At 48.7% G+C, this 19,773-nt stretch overlaps 1 protein-coding gene across 5 annotated transcripts in view; it reads right to left on the bottom strand.

Annotated features, from left to right (window-relative positions):
- Positions 1 to 19,773, bottom strand: part of LOC126184790 (band 7 protein AGAP004871-like) — a 489,046-nt gene that overhangs the window by 250,675 nt on the left and 218,598 nt on the right. For 3 of the 5 annotated variants that reach the window (XM_049927367.1, XM_049927368.1, XM_049927366.1), the window contains exon 2: positions 19,344 to 19,413. In XM_049927367.1, coding sequence (XP_049783324.1) covers positions 19,344 to 19,407 — 64 coding nt within the window. In that variant the 5' untranslated portion in view covers positions 19,408 to 19,413. Of the gene's footprint in view, positions 1 to 19,343; positions 19,414 to 19,566; positions 19,620 to 19,773 lie in introns of those variants that run through there. The other 2 variants (XM_049927364.1, XM_049927363.1) reach the window with 1 other exon arrangement.

The raw sequence follows: 19,773 nt of genomic DNA, 5'->3' as shown, positions 1-19,773 counted from the left end.
TCCCGGTGCAGTAAATAACTGGCCAAAGGCCAGAAGCAACACAAAAAATAAAATAAAACAGAAACACTCAGATGAAAGAATAAAAACTCCCTGCCCTAATAAAACGTAAAACTAAGGCAGCCATAACAGGGTCATCAGATAAAACGGCAGGGAGCGTATCAGGCAGCGCAAATGTCTGACTGACCACAGCTAAAAGGGGGCAGGCCAACAGAATGTGGGCCACCGTCAAAGCCGCCCCGCAGCGACATACAGGAGGGTCCTCCCGGTGCAGTAAATAACTGTGTGTTAGCCGGGAGTGGCCAATGCGGAGCCGACAAAGGACGACTGAGTCCCTGCGGTTGGCTCGCATGGAGGACCGCCACACAGTCGTCGTCTCCTTAATAGCACGGAGTTTATTGGGTGTAATCCGATCGCGCCATTCAGCGTCCCAAAGCGCAAAAACTTTTCGGCGGAGGACTGCCCGCAAATCAGCCTCTGGGAGGCCAACATCCAGAGATGGTTTACTCGTGGCCTCTTTCGCCAGGCGGTCAACATGTTCATTGCCCGGGATACCGACATGACCGGGGGTCCACACAAAGACCACAGAGCGGCCGCAACGCGCAAGAGTATGCAGGGACTCATGGATAGCCATCACCAGACGAGAACGAGGAAAACACTGGTCGAGAGCTCGTAAACCGCTCAGGGAATCGCTACAGATAACGAAGGACTCACCTGAGCAGGAGCGGATATACTCTAGGGCTCGAAAGATGGCGACTAGCTCAGCAGTGTAAACGCTGCAGCCAGCCGCCAAGGACCGTTGTTCGGAATGGTCCCCTAGAGTTAGCGCATACCCGACATGACCAGCAACCATCGTACCGTCGGTGTAAACAATTCCAGAGCCCTGATACGTGGCCAGGATGGAATAAAAGCGGCGGCGGAAGGCCTCTGGAGGGACCGAGTCCTTCGAGCCCTGTGACAAGTCGAGCCGAAGGCAAGGGCGAGGGACACACCACGGGGGTGTACGCAGAGGCGCCCGGAAAGGAGGTGGAACAGGGAAAAACCCAAGCCCGCAGAGAAGCTCCTTGACGCGTACGGCGATCGGACAACCCGACCGGGGCCGACGGTCTGGCAGATGGACGACTGACTGCGGGAACAGGACACGATAATTTGGATGCCCGGGCAAGCTTAGAACACGAGCAGCATAAGCGGCCAGCAAACGTTGGCGCCGGAACCGCAGTGGAGGTACACCTGCCTCCACTAGTACGCTGTCCACAGGGCTGGTGCGGAAAGCACCAGTGGCAAGGCGTATCCCGCTGTGGAGAATTGGGTCCAGCACCCGTAACGCAGATGGGGATGCTGAGCCATAAGCCAGGCTCCCATAATCCAGACGGGACTGGATTAACGCCTGGTAGAGCCGCAACAGGGTAGAGCGGTCGGCGCCCCAGCGGGTGTGGCTCAAGCATCTCAGAGCGTTTAGATGCCGCCAACACGTCTGTTTAAGCTGCTGGATATGAGGCAGCCAAGTCAACCGGGCATCGAAAACCACCCCCAAAAACCTGTGGGTCTCCACCACAGCAAGGAGTTCGTCGGCAAGATAAAGCCGCGGCTCAGGATGGACTGTTCGGCGCCGGCAGAAATGCATAACGCGGGTCTTGGCTGCCGAAAACTGAAACCCATGCGCTACAGCCCAAGACTGCGCCTTACGGATAGCGCCCTGTAGCTGACGTTCAACAGCTGCAATGCCAGTAGAGCTGTAATAAAGGCAGAAGTCGTCAGCATACAGGGAAGCAGAGACAGAATTTCCCACGGCCGCAGCGAGCCCGTTAATGGCTATTAAAAACAGGCAGACACTTAAAACAGAACCCTGTGGCACACCGTTCTCCTGGACGTGGGTGGAACTATAGGAGGCTGCGACTTGCACGCGGAAGGTACGATACGACAGGAAATTGCGGATAAAGATCGGCAGAGGGCCCCGAAGACCCCATCCATGAAGCGTAGAAAGGATGTGATGACGCCATGTCGTATCGTACGCCTTCCGCATGTCGAAAAAGACAGCGACCAGGTGCTGACGGCGGGCAAAGGCAGTACGGATGGCCGACTCCAGGCTCACCAGATTGTCGGCGGCGGAGCGGCCTTTCCGGAACCCACCCTGAGACGGAGCCAGAAGGCCCCGAGACTCCAGTACCCAATGTAAGCGCCGGCTCACCATCCGTTCGAGAAGCTTACAAAGAACGTTGGTGAAACTAATGGGGCGGTAGCTGTCCACCTCCAGAGGGGTCTTTCCAGGTTTCAAAACGGGGATGACAACGCCTTCCCGCCATTGCGACGGAAACACCCCCTCGACCCAAAGACGGTTGTAAAGATCGAGAAGGCGCCGCTGGCAGTCCACTGAAAGGTGTTTCAGCATCTGACAGTGGATGCCATCTGGCCCAGGAGCGGTATCAGGGCAAGCAGCTAGGGCACTGCGAAATTCCCACTCACTGAATGGAGCATTGTAAGATTCTGGGTGGTTGGTGCGAAACGAAAGGCTCCGACGTTCCATCCGCTCTTTAATGGAGCGGAAGGCCTGGGGGTAATTCGCAGAAGCGGAACTCATAGCAAAATGCTCTGCTAAGCGATTGGCAATGACGTCGGAGTCAGTACAAACTGCCCCATTCAGTGAGAGCGCAGGGACGCTGGCAGGGGTCCGATAGCCGTAGACGCATCGAATCTTGGCCCAGACCTGCGAAGGAGTAACATGGAGGCCAATGGTGGACACATACCGCTCCCAGCACTCCTTCTTGCCTTGGCGGATAAGGAGGCGGGCCCGCGCACGCAGCCGTTTGAAGACGATAAGGTGGTCTAAGGAGGGATGTCGCTTGTGACGCTGGAGCGCCCGCCGGCGATCTTTAATCGCTTCAGCGATCTCAGGCGACCACCAAGGCACAGCCTTCCGCCGAGGGGACCCAGAAGAACGGGGAATGGCAGATTCGGCGGCAGTAACGATGCCGGTGGTGACCGATTGAACCACCGCATCAATGTCGTCATTAGAGAGAGACTCAAGAGCGGCAGTGGAGGAGAACAAGTCCCAGTCAGCCTTATTCATAGCCCATCTGCTGCGGCGCCCAGAAGAGTGACGCTGTGGTAGTGACAGAAAGATCGGAAAGTGGTCACTACCACACAGGTCGTCATGCACACTCCATTGGACAGACGGTAAGAGGCTAGGGCTACATATTGAAAGGTCAATGGCGGAGTATGTGCCATGCGCCACACTGAAGTGTGTGAAGGCACCATCATTTAAAATCGAGAGATCGAGCTGCGACAATAAATGCTCAACGATGGCGCCTCGACCTGTTGCCACTGGCCCACCCCACAGAGGGTTATGGGCGTTGAAGTCGCCCAATAGCAAGAAAGGTGGCGGCAATTGGGCTATCAGCGCAGCCAGGACATGCTGCGAGACATCTCCATCCGGTGGAAGGTAAAGACTGCAGACGGTAACAGCCTGTGGCGTCCACACCCGAACAGCGACAGCCTCTAAAGATGTGTGGAGAGGGACAGACTCGCTGTGCAGAGTTTCACACACATAGAGGCAGACGCCACCCGACACCCTTTCATATGCTGCCCAGTTCTTATAATAACCCCGATAGCCACGGAGGGCGGGGGTTCGCATTGCTGGAAACCAAGTTTCCTGAAGAGCAATGCAGAAGAAAGGGTGAAGGCTGATAAGTTGTTGGAGCTCAGCTAGATGGTGGAAAAAACCGCCGCAGTTCCACTGGAGGATGATATTGTCCATGGCTGAGAAAGGCGTGAAAGGACTGGGAAGGCAATTTACGCCGCTTGTTCACTCACTGCCACAGATTCAGTACCCGTACGAGAGGCATCCATGGCGTCTGAGGGACCAGCGAGATCAAGGTCCTCAGCGGACGCTAGAATCTCGACTGCATCCTCAGACGCAGAGCGCGAAAGGTGCGGTGGGGTTGGCGCCACCGCAAGTTCTTTGGCCTTAGAGGTCTTTCTCTTGGACTTCTCTCGCTGAACCTTGGGTTGCACTGGCTGGGAAGGCTTCACCGATTCAGTCTCTGGGACAGAGGAGGATCGTGAAGCCCTACGCCCGGCCGCTGGTGAGGACTTATGCCACTGGCGGCCGTCATCCTTCCCGCTGGTGGAACCCTGGGAAGGGAGGGTCCCAAGGGAACTCTTACGGGCGAGAGTAGCCGAAGAAGTTAGACGCTTCTCCGGCTGAGAAGCGGGGACGGACGTCCCCGACAGGTGGGAGGAGGTTGCTCCTGAGGTAGGTGGTGCAGGAGCAACCGGTTGGGTAGAGACCCCCACAGGCAAGGGGGCAGGAGGAGTCTTACTGCTTATCGAGCTGGCTGGAAGTCTCGAAACTGATGGGGCTAGCACAGTTGTCGTAGCAACTGCATAAGAAGATGTCATTCTCACAGGATGGAGTCTGTCATATTTCCTTTTGGCCTCAGTATAGGTCAGCCGGTCCAGGGTCTTATATTCCATAATTTTGCGCTCTTTCTGAAAGACTTTGCAGTCAGGCGAGCAAGGTGAATGGTGCTCCCCGCAGTTGACACAGATGGGAGGCGGGGCACATGGAGTATCGGGATGAGACGGGCGTCCGCAATCTCGACATGTGAGGCTGGAAGTGCAGCGGGAAGACATATGGCCGAACTTCCAGCACTTGAAGCACCGCATCGGGGGAGGAATATAGGGCCTGACGTCACATCAGTAGACCATCACATTGACCTTTTCCGGTAACGTATCACCCTCGAAGGCCAAGATGAAGGCACCGGTAGCTATCTGATTTTCCTTCGGACCCCGATGAACGCGCCGGACGAAATGTACACCCCTGCGCTCTAAGTTGGCGCGCAGCTCGTCATCATACTGCAAAAGAAGGTCCTTATGGTAAATAACTCCCTGAACCATATTTAAACTCTTATGCGGCGTGATCTGAACAGCAACATCCCCCAACTTGTCACAAGCAAGCAACCGTCGTGACTGGGCAGAGGAGGCCGTTTGGATCAGGACCGATCCAGAGCGCATTTTTGACAAGCCCTCCACCTCCCCAAACTTGTCCTCTAAATGCTCGACGAAGAACTGAGGCTTTGTGGAGAGAAAAGACTCCCCATCAGCTCTCGTACAAACTAAGAATCGGGGCGAATAACTATTACCTCCATCCTGAGACTTACGCTCCTCCCACGGCGTGGCCAGAGAGGGGAACGTTTTCGGATTGTACTTTTCAGCATTAAATTGAGCCCGAGAACGCTTAGAGACTGCTGGCGGCTGGCCGCCAGCGAGAGATGATGTACCACGCTTCATTGCGGGTCATCCGCCCTGATGCCACCTACTCCGACCAAGGGCCCTCCCCACGGGCGCCACCCAGCCGCAGCAATAGCCACCTGGCAGGATGTCCATTGCCGGGAGTCCTGATGCCCCAGGGAGACGGGCATCTACTCCTTGGCATACGTGGGGAGTTAACGGCGCAGGCATCAGTAGAGCGATCCCTGTGTTGTCAGGGGGCTACAACCAAGAGGGTACATGGCGGCCCCAACACAACGGACTGGCTACCGTGCTGGATCTTAGGTGGAAAACTGTCCAAGGTCGTCGTCGCAGTTAAAAGAAACACTGCAGAGTGCAGCGTGGGAATCGCACCCAGGGACGTATCCTCGCCCAAGAGATGGAAAACGTGCGGGACACCATTGCAACGACGAAAAAGCCGGCTAAAGGTCTCAATGCACGACGGATACAGTGCACCACGTAAGGCGCCCTTCCCCAATTGGCTCGCTCTTCGGAAGAATTTAGAAAGATGGAGGTCAAACCCGAGAGGGGACCATCACATAAGGCCGAAACATGTGAGACTCCTTTTAGTCGCCTCTTACGACAGGCAGGAATACCGCGGGCCTATTCTAACCCCCGAACCCGCAGGGGGGTGTTAAAATATTGTATGTTATGTTCGTATATGCCAATTCATGTGCAACATACTGTCTGTTCTTGTACCTAGGTAACAGACTAAAAGAAAACAGCAAATACATAATAAATAAAAAACCCAGGAAACATAGTAGGATGTCAACGAAACTTCGTTACATGTGCACTGCACTGTTGGGTGCGTGAGCTCCAATTCTCTGTGACAGGTAGAACGACAACCAGAGTGCATTAGTATTAATCGTGTTTAGTGTCGTCACCAGCCCTGGTAAGGTAAAGGGGACGAACAGCGTCAGAAGTTGAGTGGTCACTGTAAAGCATAGGGAGAGGCCGCGTACAACTACGAGACAGCGTTATCAGCATCTGGTATATTTTGACAGGGGTCTGACGTGGGTCTCCATTCGGCTGACTGGTCAGACAGTGCAATATCCAGATTTGCGGAGCATTCGGATGTGACAGTGACTCGATGTTAGACTGCATGGGAACGTGAGGTTAGGCTTATTCCTCGCCAAAGTTCAGGCCGATCACGTGTGACCACCATATGGGAGTAATGCCGAATCAAATCGTGTCTCCTTCACGTCTCCGCCTGCCATCCGCAAGCAATTAGCGGTTTCCCTGCAACATTCTGTGTTACCCTGTCGGAGACTAGCAGCAACCACAATAGGGAATTACTGTCCCACGCGTAAGCTGCCGTTGACAGCACAACAGAAACGGCTGCGTATGGAGTGGTGCCGTCGCGGGGAAGCATGGACTGCTGACGAATAGCTCGCACTGTGTTCAGCGACAAATCGCGGTTCTGCTAGCCCGGATGACCCGCGGTGGCCTGGGGCACGTCTCGGTTCTTGCAGGAGGACGTTACGTCCACAACGTCAGACTCAAGTGTGGCGTCATTTGACGAGTACTCGCCGTATCGAAGACGACAGGAGCCGTGTATCGACTTTGTAATTTTTTAACAGTTTGATTGGCCGTGATCCAGCAACTTTACGCTATTAATTACAGTATGTATATACAGCCACTTCGGTTGCATACAATTTTTGTTAACTGACCACGGTTTCGATTGCACTAGGGCAGTCTTCATCAGACTAAAAAGTTACATAGAATACCTAAAAAATATAATGACATGGCTTGAAAAAAATACACTCGACAGGATTACTTCAATAAATTACGTACAAACAGAATGTACTTACGTGTAATCACGCCATGGTTAAATAATAATGGTTAAAACCGTCTGAACAAATATGCTCTCGTCAGACAGAAATATCATAGAAATAAAAATTAAAATGTAAAAGTATAGCATGATTGTCAACTAGATAAAATACTCCATGGAATATAGCCGCAAGGTTGCTTAGGATCTAGAGTGGCAAAACACGGCCGCTACCGTGAGACTAAACGGCTAACACGCCGAGGCAGCCACGAGGTGGACACGAAAACAGATTAAACATTACTGGTAACAAAGGAACACCTTCTAGGGAAAAAAGGCACCTATGTTCATTATTCAACTTTCGCTGATCATTTATTAATCACAGGGCATATTCCTGAAGACGCAAAAGACGTCCAGATTTTGCACTCAGAGAAAAAAGGCTTTAAGTTTAACATCTTAGAAGGGCTAGAAATTTTTAAACACCTATCTCTGAAGGACGGTCTCATTCTTAAGGAACAGTTGCAATTATGCAACACAATCTTTTTTCAAGGTATAGAGCCAGTAATTAAAATTGTCTGAATGGCGATACTCTCGTCAGTGTAGTCTCCTAAACATCGTTTTTCCTTCCAATATTATGTTTTCTCTGTATATTACCTGAACTGTATTTTCTTTTGTAAAAAAGATTGTTACGTTATGTTGTAACTTTCGTACACTAGTTCCTGTTTGTTACCAGCAATGTTTAAAATTGTCCTTGCAATGCCTCATTTGCTCTTAAGTTGTCTGTAATTCGATTACTTCCTATTAGATGGCGTGAATCTGTTTTCCAGTTTTCGTTCCACCTAGTGGCTGCCTTGGCGTGTTAGCCGTTTAGTCTGACGGTAGCGGCTGTGTTATGTCGCTCTTGGTCCTAAGCGACCCTGCGGCTGTCATTATATTCCTTGGAGTATTTTATCTAGTTGACAATCATGTTACTTTACATTTTAATTTTTATTTCTATGACATTTCTCTTTGACGAGAGCATTTTTGCTCAGACGGTTTTAACCATGGTGTACATAATTTATGGAAGCAAGCCTATCAAGTGTATTTTATTTCAAGCCATGTCATTATATTGTTAAGGTATTCCAAGTAACTTTTTATTCTGATGAAGACTGCCCTAGTGCAATCGAAACCATTGTCAACTGACAAGAACTGTGTGCAACCGAAGTTGCTGTATATCAATCCTCTAATTAGACTTCGTAATCGTTAGAGACGCTGACCTGCGATAGCCATTCTTGCAGACGAGTTAAAGCATTAACCAATTATATCTTCAATTCATGGTAATTTTGAAAGCAGTTGCTATCTTTTCTTTCTTTTAAAGCGATAACCTACCAATTTTACGAAAAGGACCTAACAACGGGCTACGTATAAATAGCCACATGCAACGCAATGTCATCGTGGCCCAGTCGCTTAAGTGTCGCTAAGTCCAATGCAGGAACCTAGAGGGAACCTGTTTTCTTTCCTTCACCCGAAAATTTCGCTACGTTGTGCCATGGAGGACAAACTACAGAAACAAAACTACAGAGCGAGTATGTGCAGTAGCGTATTTTGACGTTTCCCACATCCGAAAACAACACAATGTCACGGTAAGTCTGTTTTTCGCCATAACTAGAAACAAAATGAGCTGGATATTAATAAATATAGTCGTTAGTAGAATCTACATTTTGCAAAAATGTGTACTTTATTGCTAACAGGTTTTAGTTACGACTAATTTCTTTTCATTGAAGATGTGTAAAGTTTGTCCTCATTTAGGACGAGGTATTGTGTTATTTTTAACATAGTTATCAATATTTTTGTTTAAATTCCATTCAAAAGTAAGTCAAAATTTATGTCTTTTAAGCAATGGCATTTGCCATTTTTTGTTATCATATGTATTACTCATTTCTGCATTACGAAGGTAGTTTGGTTATTTGTCACAATCCTGAAAATTTAGGACATGACTAATGACAATGTACGTAAGCAAAGCAGTATGTCCTGACACACAAAAAAACTGTACTGCTGTTAGAATCTGAATGTCATAGCATGCCGTAGACACTATTTTTCCAAGTAATTTAATATCTTCATACCATTTTACTAGACAGTGAACCGAAACCCGATGGAACAGTACGTTTTATATGCTAAAACGTCTAGTGGAGCAAAAGGAATGCATTGCAGCCTGTTTATCATCTTTGTATTCAGGTGCAGAGAACCTCACAGCTGACGAGTGGCTAATTTTGAGCGAATGTTTATGTGTACTGGAGCCATTTGAAGTGGTAACAAATGAAATCTCAACTGAAAACTATACCTCTCTTTCGAAAGCTATTCCAGTAATCAGACAGCTAATCCTAACCGTATGCAATGGGAAGTGGGCTACCACGACAGCGCAAGAGCTACAGCACCATCTGCACAACTTACTAATAGCCCGGCTAGGATTAATAGAAACAAACAAAGTACATGCCGTTTCCACAGTTCTCGACCCAAGATTCAAAACGTTACCATTTACGAATCCCATTCATTCAAAACATGCCGTGGCAAGCCTAATTGCGGACTGCACAAACGTGGTAGAGACCGTACGATCTACTCATTCGGCTGCTAACGACGCTAGCCACGAGTATCATTTCGTACAAAACGCCAGTAGTTCCTTATGGACTTCTTTCGATGAAGAGGTTGCCAATAAAAATCTAATGAAAAGCGGTTGTGATAGCATAGACCTGGAGGTACAACGATATTTGGAAGAACCGTACCTACAACGCACGGATAATCCTTTACACTACTGAAAAAAAAAAAATGAAAACAGTTACCCAGGTCTAGCTGTCGTGGCAAAAAAATATCTTGCAATACCTGCAACTTCTGTTCCCAGTGAAAGAATATTTTCGAAAACGGGACTACTTATAAACAAACAAAGAAGCACACTAAAAGGCCAATTGGTTAATAAAATCATATTTCTAAACAAAAATCGACGGCAATGCAGCAATTGGATGTAAAAATGCCTTCTGCTGAACAACTTTTGTTTCCTTTCTTTCTTCAGTAAATAAACGCATGTGCGCAGTTTCTGCATATAAAAGGCTATAGCACTTCTCTTTTACGTTTAAGCAAGCATGCATACATGCAGAATGTACAAGGTAGTTTATTTTGTAAGAATAAAACTTCTGTTTCATGCGAATTCTGTGCTTTGTTTTAAACAACAATTCTATGATTTTTGTCTTATGAGACATATGCTAATACTTCAGTACACATTATTAACGGTAGTACAGTTGATATCAATCATAGAATTTCAAAGTTTTCCGTGCACGTACCTACAACGAGTACGACCGCTGCGGCTCAGTGGTTCGTGTACTGAAGGTTTGCGCAGTACTGTCAACTTCTCGAGCGTACCCGAGACATGCTCGAGAAATTGCCTTCGCGTCGTTTCTCGAGCGCGGTCACAGCACATCCCTACCTGTAGTGACTGAGGGAACTCTGATGCCAGAACGGTACGTCACGGACATCCTGCCCACGTGTTACCTTTCGTGCGACAATGTGGTGCCATTTCTCAACAGGACAATGCTCGTCCACACATGGCACGTATCTCTACGAACCGTGTGCGTGATGTTGAGGTACTCCCGCGGTCACCGAAAGACACAGACAACTCCGTCCCAGTGGCAGTATCCAGGATGTCAAGGACTAATTACAAAAGTTGTGGGCCAGCTTGCCTCACGAGAGAATACAACGGCTTATTACATCCTTCCGAAGCGAAGAGGTGGCACAGCTTCATACCGCTAAGTGAGCTCATACTGCCACGTTATTTGCAAATTTTTGATTCGAATTCATAATCGTTGAAGTAACATCACATACCCTCTCAAATCGTGAAGTTTCATTTCGTTTCATTCTGCCCCTCTGGGCGCTTCCCCTTTTTTGTCAAGCAGTGCACAAAATTTTCTAAAACTGTGCAGAAAAAAAAAAACTACAGAAAAGTTGCTTCACGAGCAGGTAGGGGTGAGGGGAGGGGGAGTGCAGTTTTGGGAATTGCGCCAGGGGCGCGGGATATAATCGTTACTGTTTTGACAACAGTTCACGGGCTCTCTCCGCCTATTCCACAACGAAAGAAGAAAGATTAGGGTTTTAAGGTCCCATTAACAACTTCGACGTCCTGCCAGCCACGAAGGGGAGGGGAGGGGAGGATGTCTCGCGATACCAACACCAGTGGTCGTGGTGTTTTTCACGCCGTACAAACGAACGGCGCTGTCATCCTTAGGCCATTCGACCCCACCTGCTTTCCCAGCAGACGCCTCCTGCACGTGCTCGACACTGCTCTGCTGAAGGGAGGTGCGCAATTCATGCCCGTCACGACGCGAAAGTGCTGTCATCGGATCACGTCCCTGTCATTTTCGACACGGACGTAATGGACGCGGCGCTGCTAGCCGGCCACCTAAAACCAGCGAAACATGGAGAACTAGCGCTTCTGAGCGCAGGTTCTCGACGACGTACCTGACCTCGATCGACGTGGCGGCCGACGCAGCACTGGCCTCTCTCACTACAGAACACTCCGGGTAGTAGATACAGACGCTCAGAGGTAGCCACAACGGCAGTGAGATTTTTCACGCCAACTCCCGCCTTACATACTGGAGCGATCACCAAGAAGAACAGGCCATTCCGCGAATGGCGGCTCGCCCACCAAACCAGATATGAAACGCCGCGTTAACCGCACGAGGCGGGAGGAGCACAGGAACCAGGTCTGGGCAGACACAGTGTCCACGCTCAACCCTGACGACGGCAGCGGCTGGAAAGTTGTAAAATGCTTCCGCGTTGCCGGCATCGCATCCCGTCGCTGCAGGTCGGCCAGTGAGCCAGATGCCGAGGCCAGAAAGCTGGCCGACACATTTGCGGTCATCTTCACGCCGGCGACAGACGCCGTGGACGAGAATCGCATCCGCAGGGTCAAAGAGCCACCATCCTGGCATGTAGGGCAGAAGAAGCTGTCATTCAACTGATCGCAGAGGAAGAAGCAGCTGCGCAACTCCTGTCTCTGAACACCAGGAGTCCGTTATGGGATCAATAATCACCTGCTGAAGAGCTTTCCACCTGGGGTCCATCAGCCATTGACCTATATCTTGAACCAGATACTTCGGTCGGGGTTACACCGCTGCGCACGGAAACGTGCGGAAGCGGTGGCTGTATCTCCCAAAAAAAGGCTGAAATTCGTAGGAAGAATTTAAGGAAATGTAACTCAGCCACAAATGAAGTGGCTTACAAGGCGCCTGTTCCACTGATTCTTTAGTATTGTTCATCAATCAGTCCCGTTTCGTCACGGGATCGTTCAGTCGGCGCGTGAGCGAGCTGTTCAAGAAACCCCAGTGGCAGACGCAAAGAGAAGCGGTGTGCATCACGAAGAGGGTTACAACTGTAATTTAGAAGGAGTCAACGGTCTTGCCGCAGCAGTAACACCGGTTCCTGCCAGATTACCGAAGTTAAGCACTGTCGGGCTTGGCTAGCACTTTGATGGGTGACCGTCCGATCTGCCGATCGCTGTTGCCAAGCGGGGTTCACTCAGCCCTTGTGAGGCAAACTGAGGAGCTACTTGATTGAGAAGTAGCGGCTTCGGTCACGAAAACTGACATAGGCCGGGAGAGGGGTGTGCTGACCCCACGCCCCCATATATCCACATCCAATGACATCTGTAGACTGAGGATGACACGGCGGACAGTCAGTACCGTCGGGTCTTCCGAAACCTGTTCGAACGGAGAGAGAGATTTTCCGTGAACAGCACATTAATTTCTCACATATACCTGTCGCGAATGATCACCATGAGAAAATCCGAGAAAGTAGAGCTAATACAGAGGCTTACTCCCAATCATTTTCCCACGCGCCATCCACGAGTGAAACACGGAGGAGGGGGATCACACAGTGGTACCAGAAATACCCTCCACCACACACCGTCAGGTGGCTTGCGGAGTATTGATGACTGTGTTAACCCAAGAGCAAAACTTCTTAAGATTTTCTGTCAAGTCGACAGATAAAATTTTACTTTTGAATCCGTTGAGCGCTTCATGCGTGATTCTCGTTCCGCTAATTATGGTTCCGTTCAGTTTTTTTTTCTCTGTGAAGCCTTGGCTAATAAATTTACAGTGAACTCTCTTTGCTTTCGTAGCAGCTTTCTAACACGGCTGTCGAACCACGGCGGGTCTTTCACGTGCCTCGCAAATCAGCTCTACGCATACCCGTCTAAAGTATATTGTACAGTACTCTTTAACTTTGTCCATCGATCCTCAACATTGGCAGCGCTGGAGATGAAATTCGCATGTCGATCGCTCAGGTAATGTAAAGTCGGTTTCTTTTCTCTCCTGTTAAGCCGAAATATCTTCCAAACTTTCTTTACATTCGTATTTACACAGTATTAAGTCATATTGCAACTTACGATCATTGATTCCCTGTTGTATCCTAAGTCGAAAAGTTCAGGTCTGTTCATGTTACCTTCACGAGTTCTCATTAGCTGCTTAGCATAATTTTCTGGTAAGTAGTGCCCAATTTCTTACCACTGCAGCATACTTTACAAAGACACTGATGATTAATTTAACGCCGAAGTGGATACATATATGAATAAACACGGTTCAGTCACATTAATGTGAACACCGCCTATGTTCGACGTCAACATACAGTGACCACTCACAGGCGGTAGGTGGCGGCACTAGTGTGCACTCCGCTGCAGAGTGAAAATCTCATTCTGGAAACATCCCCCAGGCTGTGGCTAAGCCATGTCTCCGCAATATCCTTTCTTTCAGGAGTGCTAGTTCTGTAAGGTTCGCAGGAGAGCTTCTGTAAAGTTTGGAAGGTAGGAGACGAGATACCGGCTGAAGGAAAGCTGTGAGGACGTGGCGTGAGTCGTGCTTCGGTAGCTCAGATGGTAGAGCACTTGCCCGCGAAAGGCAAAGGTCCCGAGTTCGAGTCTCGGTCGGGCACACAGTTTTAATCTGCCAGGAAGTTTCATATCAGCGCACACTCCGCTGCAGAGTGAAAATCTCATTCTGAATGCAGTCGTTGTCCTAATGCGGGAACGGAGCGATTTATCTAACGTCCAAAAAGACATGATCATTTGCCTTCGGGCCAAGAGTGAAATCGTTTCCGAAACGGCTAAGTTTGTAAAGTGTTGGCGTGCTGCGCTGGTTAAAGTGTACCGTGCATGGCAAAATGGCGCTGTCCAAAACTGGCGCCGAGGCAACTGCGGTGCACCACGGGTCATAAATGACAGGGTGATCGATGACTGCGGAGAAGTGTCCAGCGAACAGACGTGCAACTGACCGCCCAGATGAACCACGGGGCTACCAACTGTGTCCTCTGAGTGACCGTTCGGCGAACGCTGCTGTGTATAGGCTTCCGCGGCAGACACCTGGTTCGTGCATCCGTGCTGACAAATGTTCATCAGCGACGAAGGAATCTGCACGAAGTTACCGCAACTGGACGTCCACTGAGTGGCGATAGATGGCCTTTTCATAGAAGTGACGTTTCATGCTCCAGTGGCTCCAAACAGCATATCCAGACACTTCGGGATGACGATGGCATTGAAACAGAGGATGACACGCGTAAAGCTGAAATACTAAACACCTTTTTCCAAAGCTGTTTCACAGAGGAAGACCGCACTGCAGTTTCTTCTCTAAATCCTCGCACGAACGAAAAAATGGCTGACATGGAAATAAGTGTCCAAGGAATGGAAAAGCAACTGGAATCACTCAACAGAGGAAAGTCTACTGGACCTGACGGGATACCAATTCGATTCTACACAGAGTACGCGAAAGAACTTGCCCCCCTTCTAACAGCCGTCTACCGCAAGTCTCTAGAGGAACGGAAGGTTCCAAATGATTGGAAAAGAGCACAGGTAGTCCCAGTCTTCAAGAAGGGTCGTCGAGCAGATGCGCAAAACTATAGACCTATATCTCTGACGTCGATCTGTTATAGAATTTTAGAACATGTTTTCTGCTCGAGTATCATGTCGTTTTTGGACACCCAGAATCTACTCTGTAGGAATCAACATGGATTCCGGAAACAGCGATCGTGTGAGACCCAACTCGCTTTATTTGTTCATGAGACCCAGAAAATATTAGATACAAGCTCCCAGGTAGATGCTATTTTCCTTGACTTCCGGAAGGCGTTCGATACAGTTCCGCACTGTCGCCTGATAAACAAAGTAAGAGCCTACGGAATATCAGACCAGCTGTGTGGCTGGATTGAAGAGTTTTTAGTAAACAGAACACAGCATGTTGTTATCAATGGAGAGACGTCTACAGACGTTAAAGTAACCTCTGGCGTGCCACAGGGGAGTGTTATGGGACCATTGCTTTTCACAATATATATAAATGACCTAGTAGATAGTGTCGGAAGTTCCATGCGGCTTTTCGCGGATGATGCTGTAGTATACAGAGAAGTTGCAGCATTAGAAAATTGTAGCGAAATGCAGGAAGATCTGCAGCGGATAGGCACTTGGTGCAGGGAGTGGCAACTGACCCTTAACATAGACAAATGTAATGTATTGCGAATACATAGAAAGAAGGATCCTTTATTGTATGATTATTTGATAGCGGAACAACCACTGGTAGCAGTTACTTCTGTAAAATATCTCGGAGTATGCGTGCGGAACGATTTGAAGTGGAATGATCATATAAAATTAATTGTTGGTAAGGCGGGTACCAGGTTGAGATTAATTGGGAGAGTCCTTAGAAAATGTAGTCCATCAACAAAGGAGGTGGCTTACAAAACACTCGTTCGACCTATACTTGAGAATTGCTCATCAGTGTGGGATCCGTACCAGATCGGGTTGACGGAGGAGATAGAGAAGATCCAAAGAAGAGCGGCGCGTTTCGTCACAGGGTTATTTGGTAACCGTGATAGCGTTACGGAGATGTTTAGCAAACTCAAGTGGTAGACTCTGCAAGAGAGGCGCTCTGCATCGCGGTGTAGTTTGCTGTCCAGGTTTCGAGAGGGTGCTTTTCTGGATGAGGTATCGAATATATTGCTTCCCCCTACTTATACCTCCCGAGGAGATCACGAATGTAAAATTAGAGAGATTCGAGCGCGCACGGAGGCTTTCAGACAGTCGTTCTTCCCGCGAACCATACGCGACTGGAACAGAAAAGGAAGGTAATGACAGTGGCACGTAAAGTGCCCTCCGCCACACACCGTTGGGTGGCTTGCGGAGTATAAATGTAGATGTAGATCGGACAGATGGACCGATATAGGTACTCAAGGTAACCTCCGCCTCACACCGTCAGGTGGCTTGCGGAGTATGGATGTAGATGGCCGAGGCCCCGCAACCAACATCGGAAGGGTAGAGACCGGAACAAGGAGCGTTAATTATCTGGAGAATGTTTTAGTGGCATTCCCTGAATGATCTGGTCATTCTGGAAGGCACAATGGATCAACATAAATACGCAATTATCTTTGGGGGATCATGCCCGTGCCTACATGCAGTTTGCTTGTCCCTCAGTACGATGGCATCTACCAGCAGGACAATGCAACGAGTCACACAGCTCGCAGTGCACATGCGTGGTTCGAAGAGCACCAAGATGAGTTTACTGTACTCCCCTGGCCGCAACAATCCCCCAATCCAGATTCTGTGGTACCATCTCGATCTGGCTGTTCATGCCACGGATCCTTAATCAAGAAACCTATCGCAGCTGGCCCCGGCACGGCTCCACATCCCTGTCGGCATATTCTAGAACCTCACTGACACACTTCCTCCACATCTCGCAGCGATCTGCGCTGCAAACGGTGGTTATTCATGCTTTTGACAGGTGGTCACATTAATGTGTCTTGACAGAGTACGTATTAGGGTTCAACACATGTCGGTTATCAGAGTCAAAGCATAAGCAAGAGTAGGACAAGCATAAAGCAGGAAATGATACGTGTCCCTCAAAGTTGCCATGCCAGCATTTTCCGTAAGCGATCTAGGCAACTTAAGGAACCTACATCAGGATGGCCTGACGGTAATCTGAACCGCCGTTCTCTCGAATGCGATATGAGGAGCTTCTGAATTTTCAGAAGGTGAAATGCAATGAGCCTCAGAATGAACGTGTGTACCAATTATTCGTAACTTCTTGTTATGATCTTTGACACAATTAGAAATAATGACGACTCATGTTTGTCTGATTATTATTATACTTCTTTGGCGCAATCGTAATGCTGTATTATTTGCCTTAAACGCGCGTAAATGGAAGTAGAGGAGGACCGCATGAAACGTTTGACGCACATCATCTGTAGAGGACTGAGCTGGAGAGTTAGGCAACCCCCTTCGACACGCTTGGGTGGAGTTTGCCTACCTTCAGGTGCTAGAGCAGAAGCAAAGTGAATTTGTGTCGAAGTTCCCGACAGGTGCTCAACAAAGGTGCATGGGAGGCACCGGGGATGTTACCGAACTGGGTGGTCTTAGAGTGACACATTGTTATTTTATTCACGCATGTGTCAATATCGAACAATCCCGTCATCACGCCATAGAAGAGCGCGAAAAAGAAAGGACAGATCAGGATGAAAACACTCTGCTGCTTCGGATCAGGTTCAAATTTCTTCGAATGGTTTTCAACGATCGCTAGTGGTTCCACCCTGTATGGCACAGCAAAGGGGTTACATCATGCTCAGTGGAGTTAGTAGTGTTGAAACACCCAGGAGGGTGGCAGCAATGGCCATATTTATCAGGAATGACGCCCTGTTGCTCAGTGCATATCGAACTGTCGTTTTCGACCGCGAGATGTATCGGAATCAACACGCCAATAGCAGGGATAGTTTCATTGACGCCCACTATGCCACACCCTGAGGCCTTTTCGTTTCGGTCCACAGCGGCGGTGTGTCTGAAATGTTTTCCTTTGCCAACCATTACGAAACAGCACGATTTCGACACTGGGTGGCCGTCTGCGGTGGCCGAGCGGTTCTAGGTGCTTCAGTCCGGAACTGCGCGACTGCTACGGTCGCAGGTTCGAATCCTGCTTCGGACATGGATGTGTGTGATGTCTTTAGGTTAGTTAGGTTTAAGTAGTTCTAAGTTCTAGTGAACAGATGACCTCAGATGTTAAGTCCCATAGTGCTCAGAGCCATTTTGACACTGGGTGTGGCGGTTCTGAACTAAATCGGAGAGGCGTCAAAAGAAGGGGTGAAATGTGGGTAAATGGGGGTGTGACCTTCCCATTGTGACACCATTAACCTGCCTTACAGCTCACATGAACTTCTGCCCTGTGGCCTTTTTTCACACGTGTCAAACGTTCTAGGCACCTTTGCGCTAAATTTCAAACTTACTCGTTGCAATCGGAGATAATTACGAGGTTTCGAAAGCACGATCCTTTAATTTTGTTGCGCAGTGTAGTTTCACGACAAATGGCTCTGGATACACCTTGCTACTAGTCAATACCCATTGCATGTTCTGCATTCTTTCAAGCTGATACTAAATTGCTATATATGTACGAGGGTTGGAACTTAAACAGTGGCAAGTATTTATTCACAACCTATACAAAAGAGTTACATGTTTGCACCTGTTACTGCCCTTCAAAGTAGTCACCAGTGTTGTGTAGAACCCGATGCCAGCGATGTGGAAGGCGTAGTATACCGTTAGCAGAGCCTGTTGTGTTGATGGTGCGAATGGAGCGGTCTCAAGTTATGGTGATTCTCTTGTACGACTCTGATGGTGTTATCCTAACGCATTACGTTCCTCCATGGCACACCGACAATGCACACACAGTATTAGTGTTCGTTTTTGGAGCATCACCTGCGACCTGCTTTGCGAAAGAAGCGGCGACACTTTCTGCGCAACCCACCCATCATTTTGCACGACAATGCGCGGGTGCATACAACACAAGCTGTGGCTGCTCTGTTCGATCGATAGGACTGGGAAGTCCTGTACCATCCACCATACTCCCTGGACTTGAGTCCTTGTAACTTTGATTTGATTCCGAAGATGAAGGAACCACTTCGTGGCATTCGCTTCAGAATTGTTCCAGAGATTCGACGGGCAGTAGACCGCCCCCATTCGCACCATCGACAGAACAGTCTCTGCTAACGGTATACTACGCCTTCCACATCGCTGGCAACAATAACAGGTGCAAACATGTAACTCTTTTGTATCGGTTGTTAATAAATAGTTACCACTATTTAAGTTCCAACCCTCGTATGTATGTATGTAGTTGTATGTATGTAGAGCAAGATTGCATATTCAGTTTGCTATGGGGGTGGGGGTGTTTGCAGCTGCCCTTTCCTGCCCCCTTGTACATTCCTGAAGTTACTCCAATAAGATAGGATCACAAGTTTGGTTGTAGCTTTGTCCTCCACTGTATGAGTGCGTACTCACCAGCCTTGTATCCAGACAGCGCCTGACTCTCCATTTTTCCGACGTCCCCTCTATCTTCCTCCATCGTGTCCTAAAAAAAGAAACAAGGATAAACCGGTAGTGGAAATACTTGGACTAGATAACAGTATTTATAAAACTATGTTAATTAAGATTCACTTTTCTTTATTTGTTTAGTGTGTGGTAACAAGATTGTAAACTTGTGAAGGCGCAAAACGTTCATTACTTTTTTACTCGGCAGCATTCAAGTACGCCTGGCGAGGCGACACGTACTTGCAGTTTGTGGATCGGTCCGCCATCTACCGATGACCGGGGGAAGCGTGAAGCAGCGACTGAGATAGGGACTTCCCCACCCGATATCCAGCTTAACAGTTCCGAAATGTGAATTTATTTTATAATTGATATGTAATACAAATAAATTTGTTTTCACCCT

The sequence above is a fragment of the Schistocerca cancellata genome, chromosome 4, assembly GCF_023864275.1.
Source record: "Schistocerca cancellata isolate TAMUIC-IGC-003103 chromosome 4, iqSchCanc2.1, whole genome shotgun sequence".
Lineage (NCBI taxonomy): Eukaryota > Metazoa > Arthropoda > Insecta > Orthoptera > Acrididae > Schistocerca > Schistocerca cancellata.
Note: the sequence above shows the minus strand (reverse complement) of the source record. Positions and strands in the feature narration are given on the sequence as shown.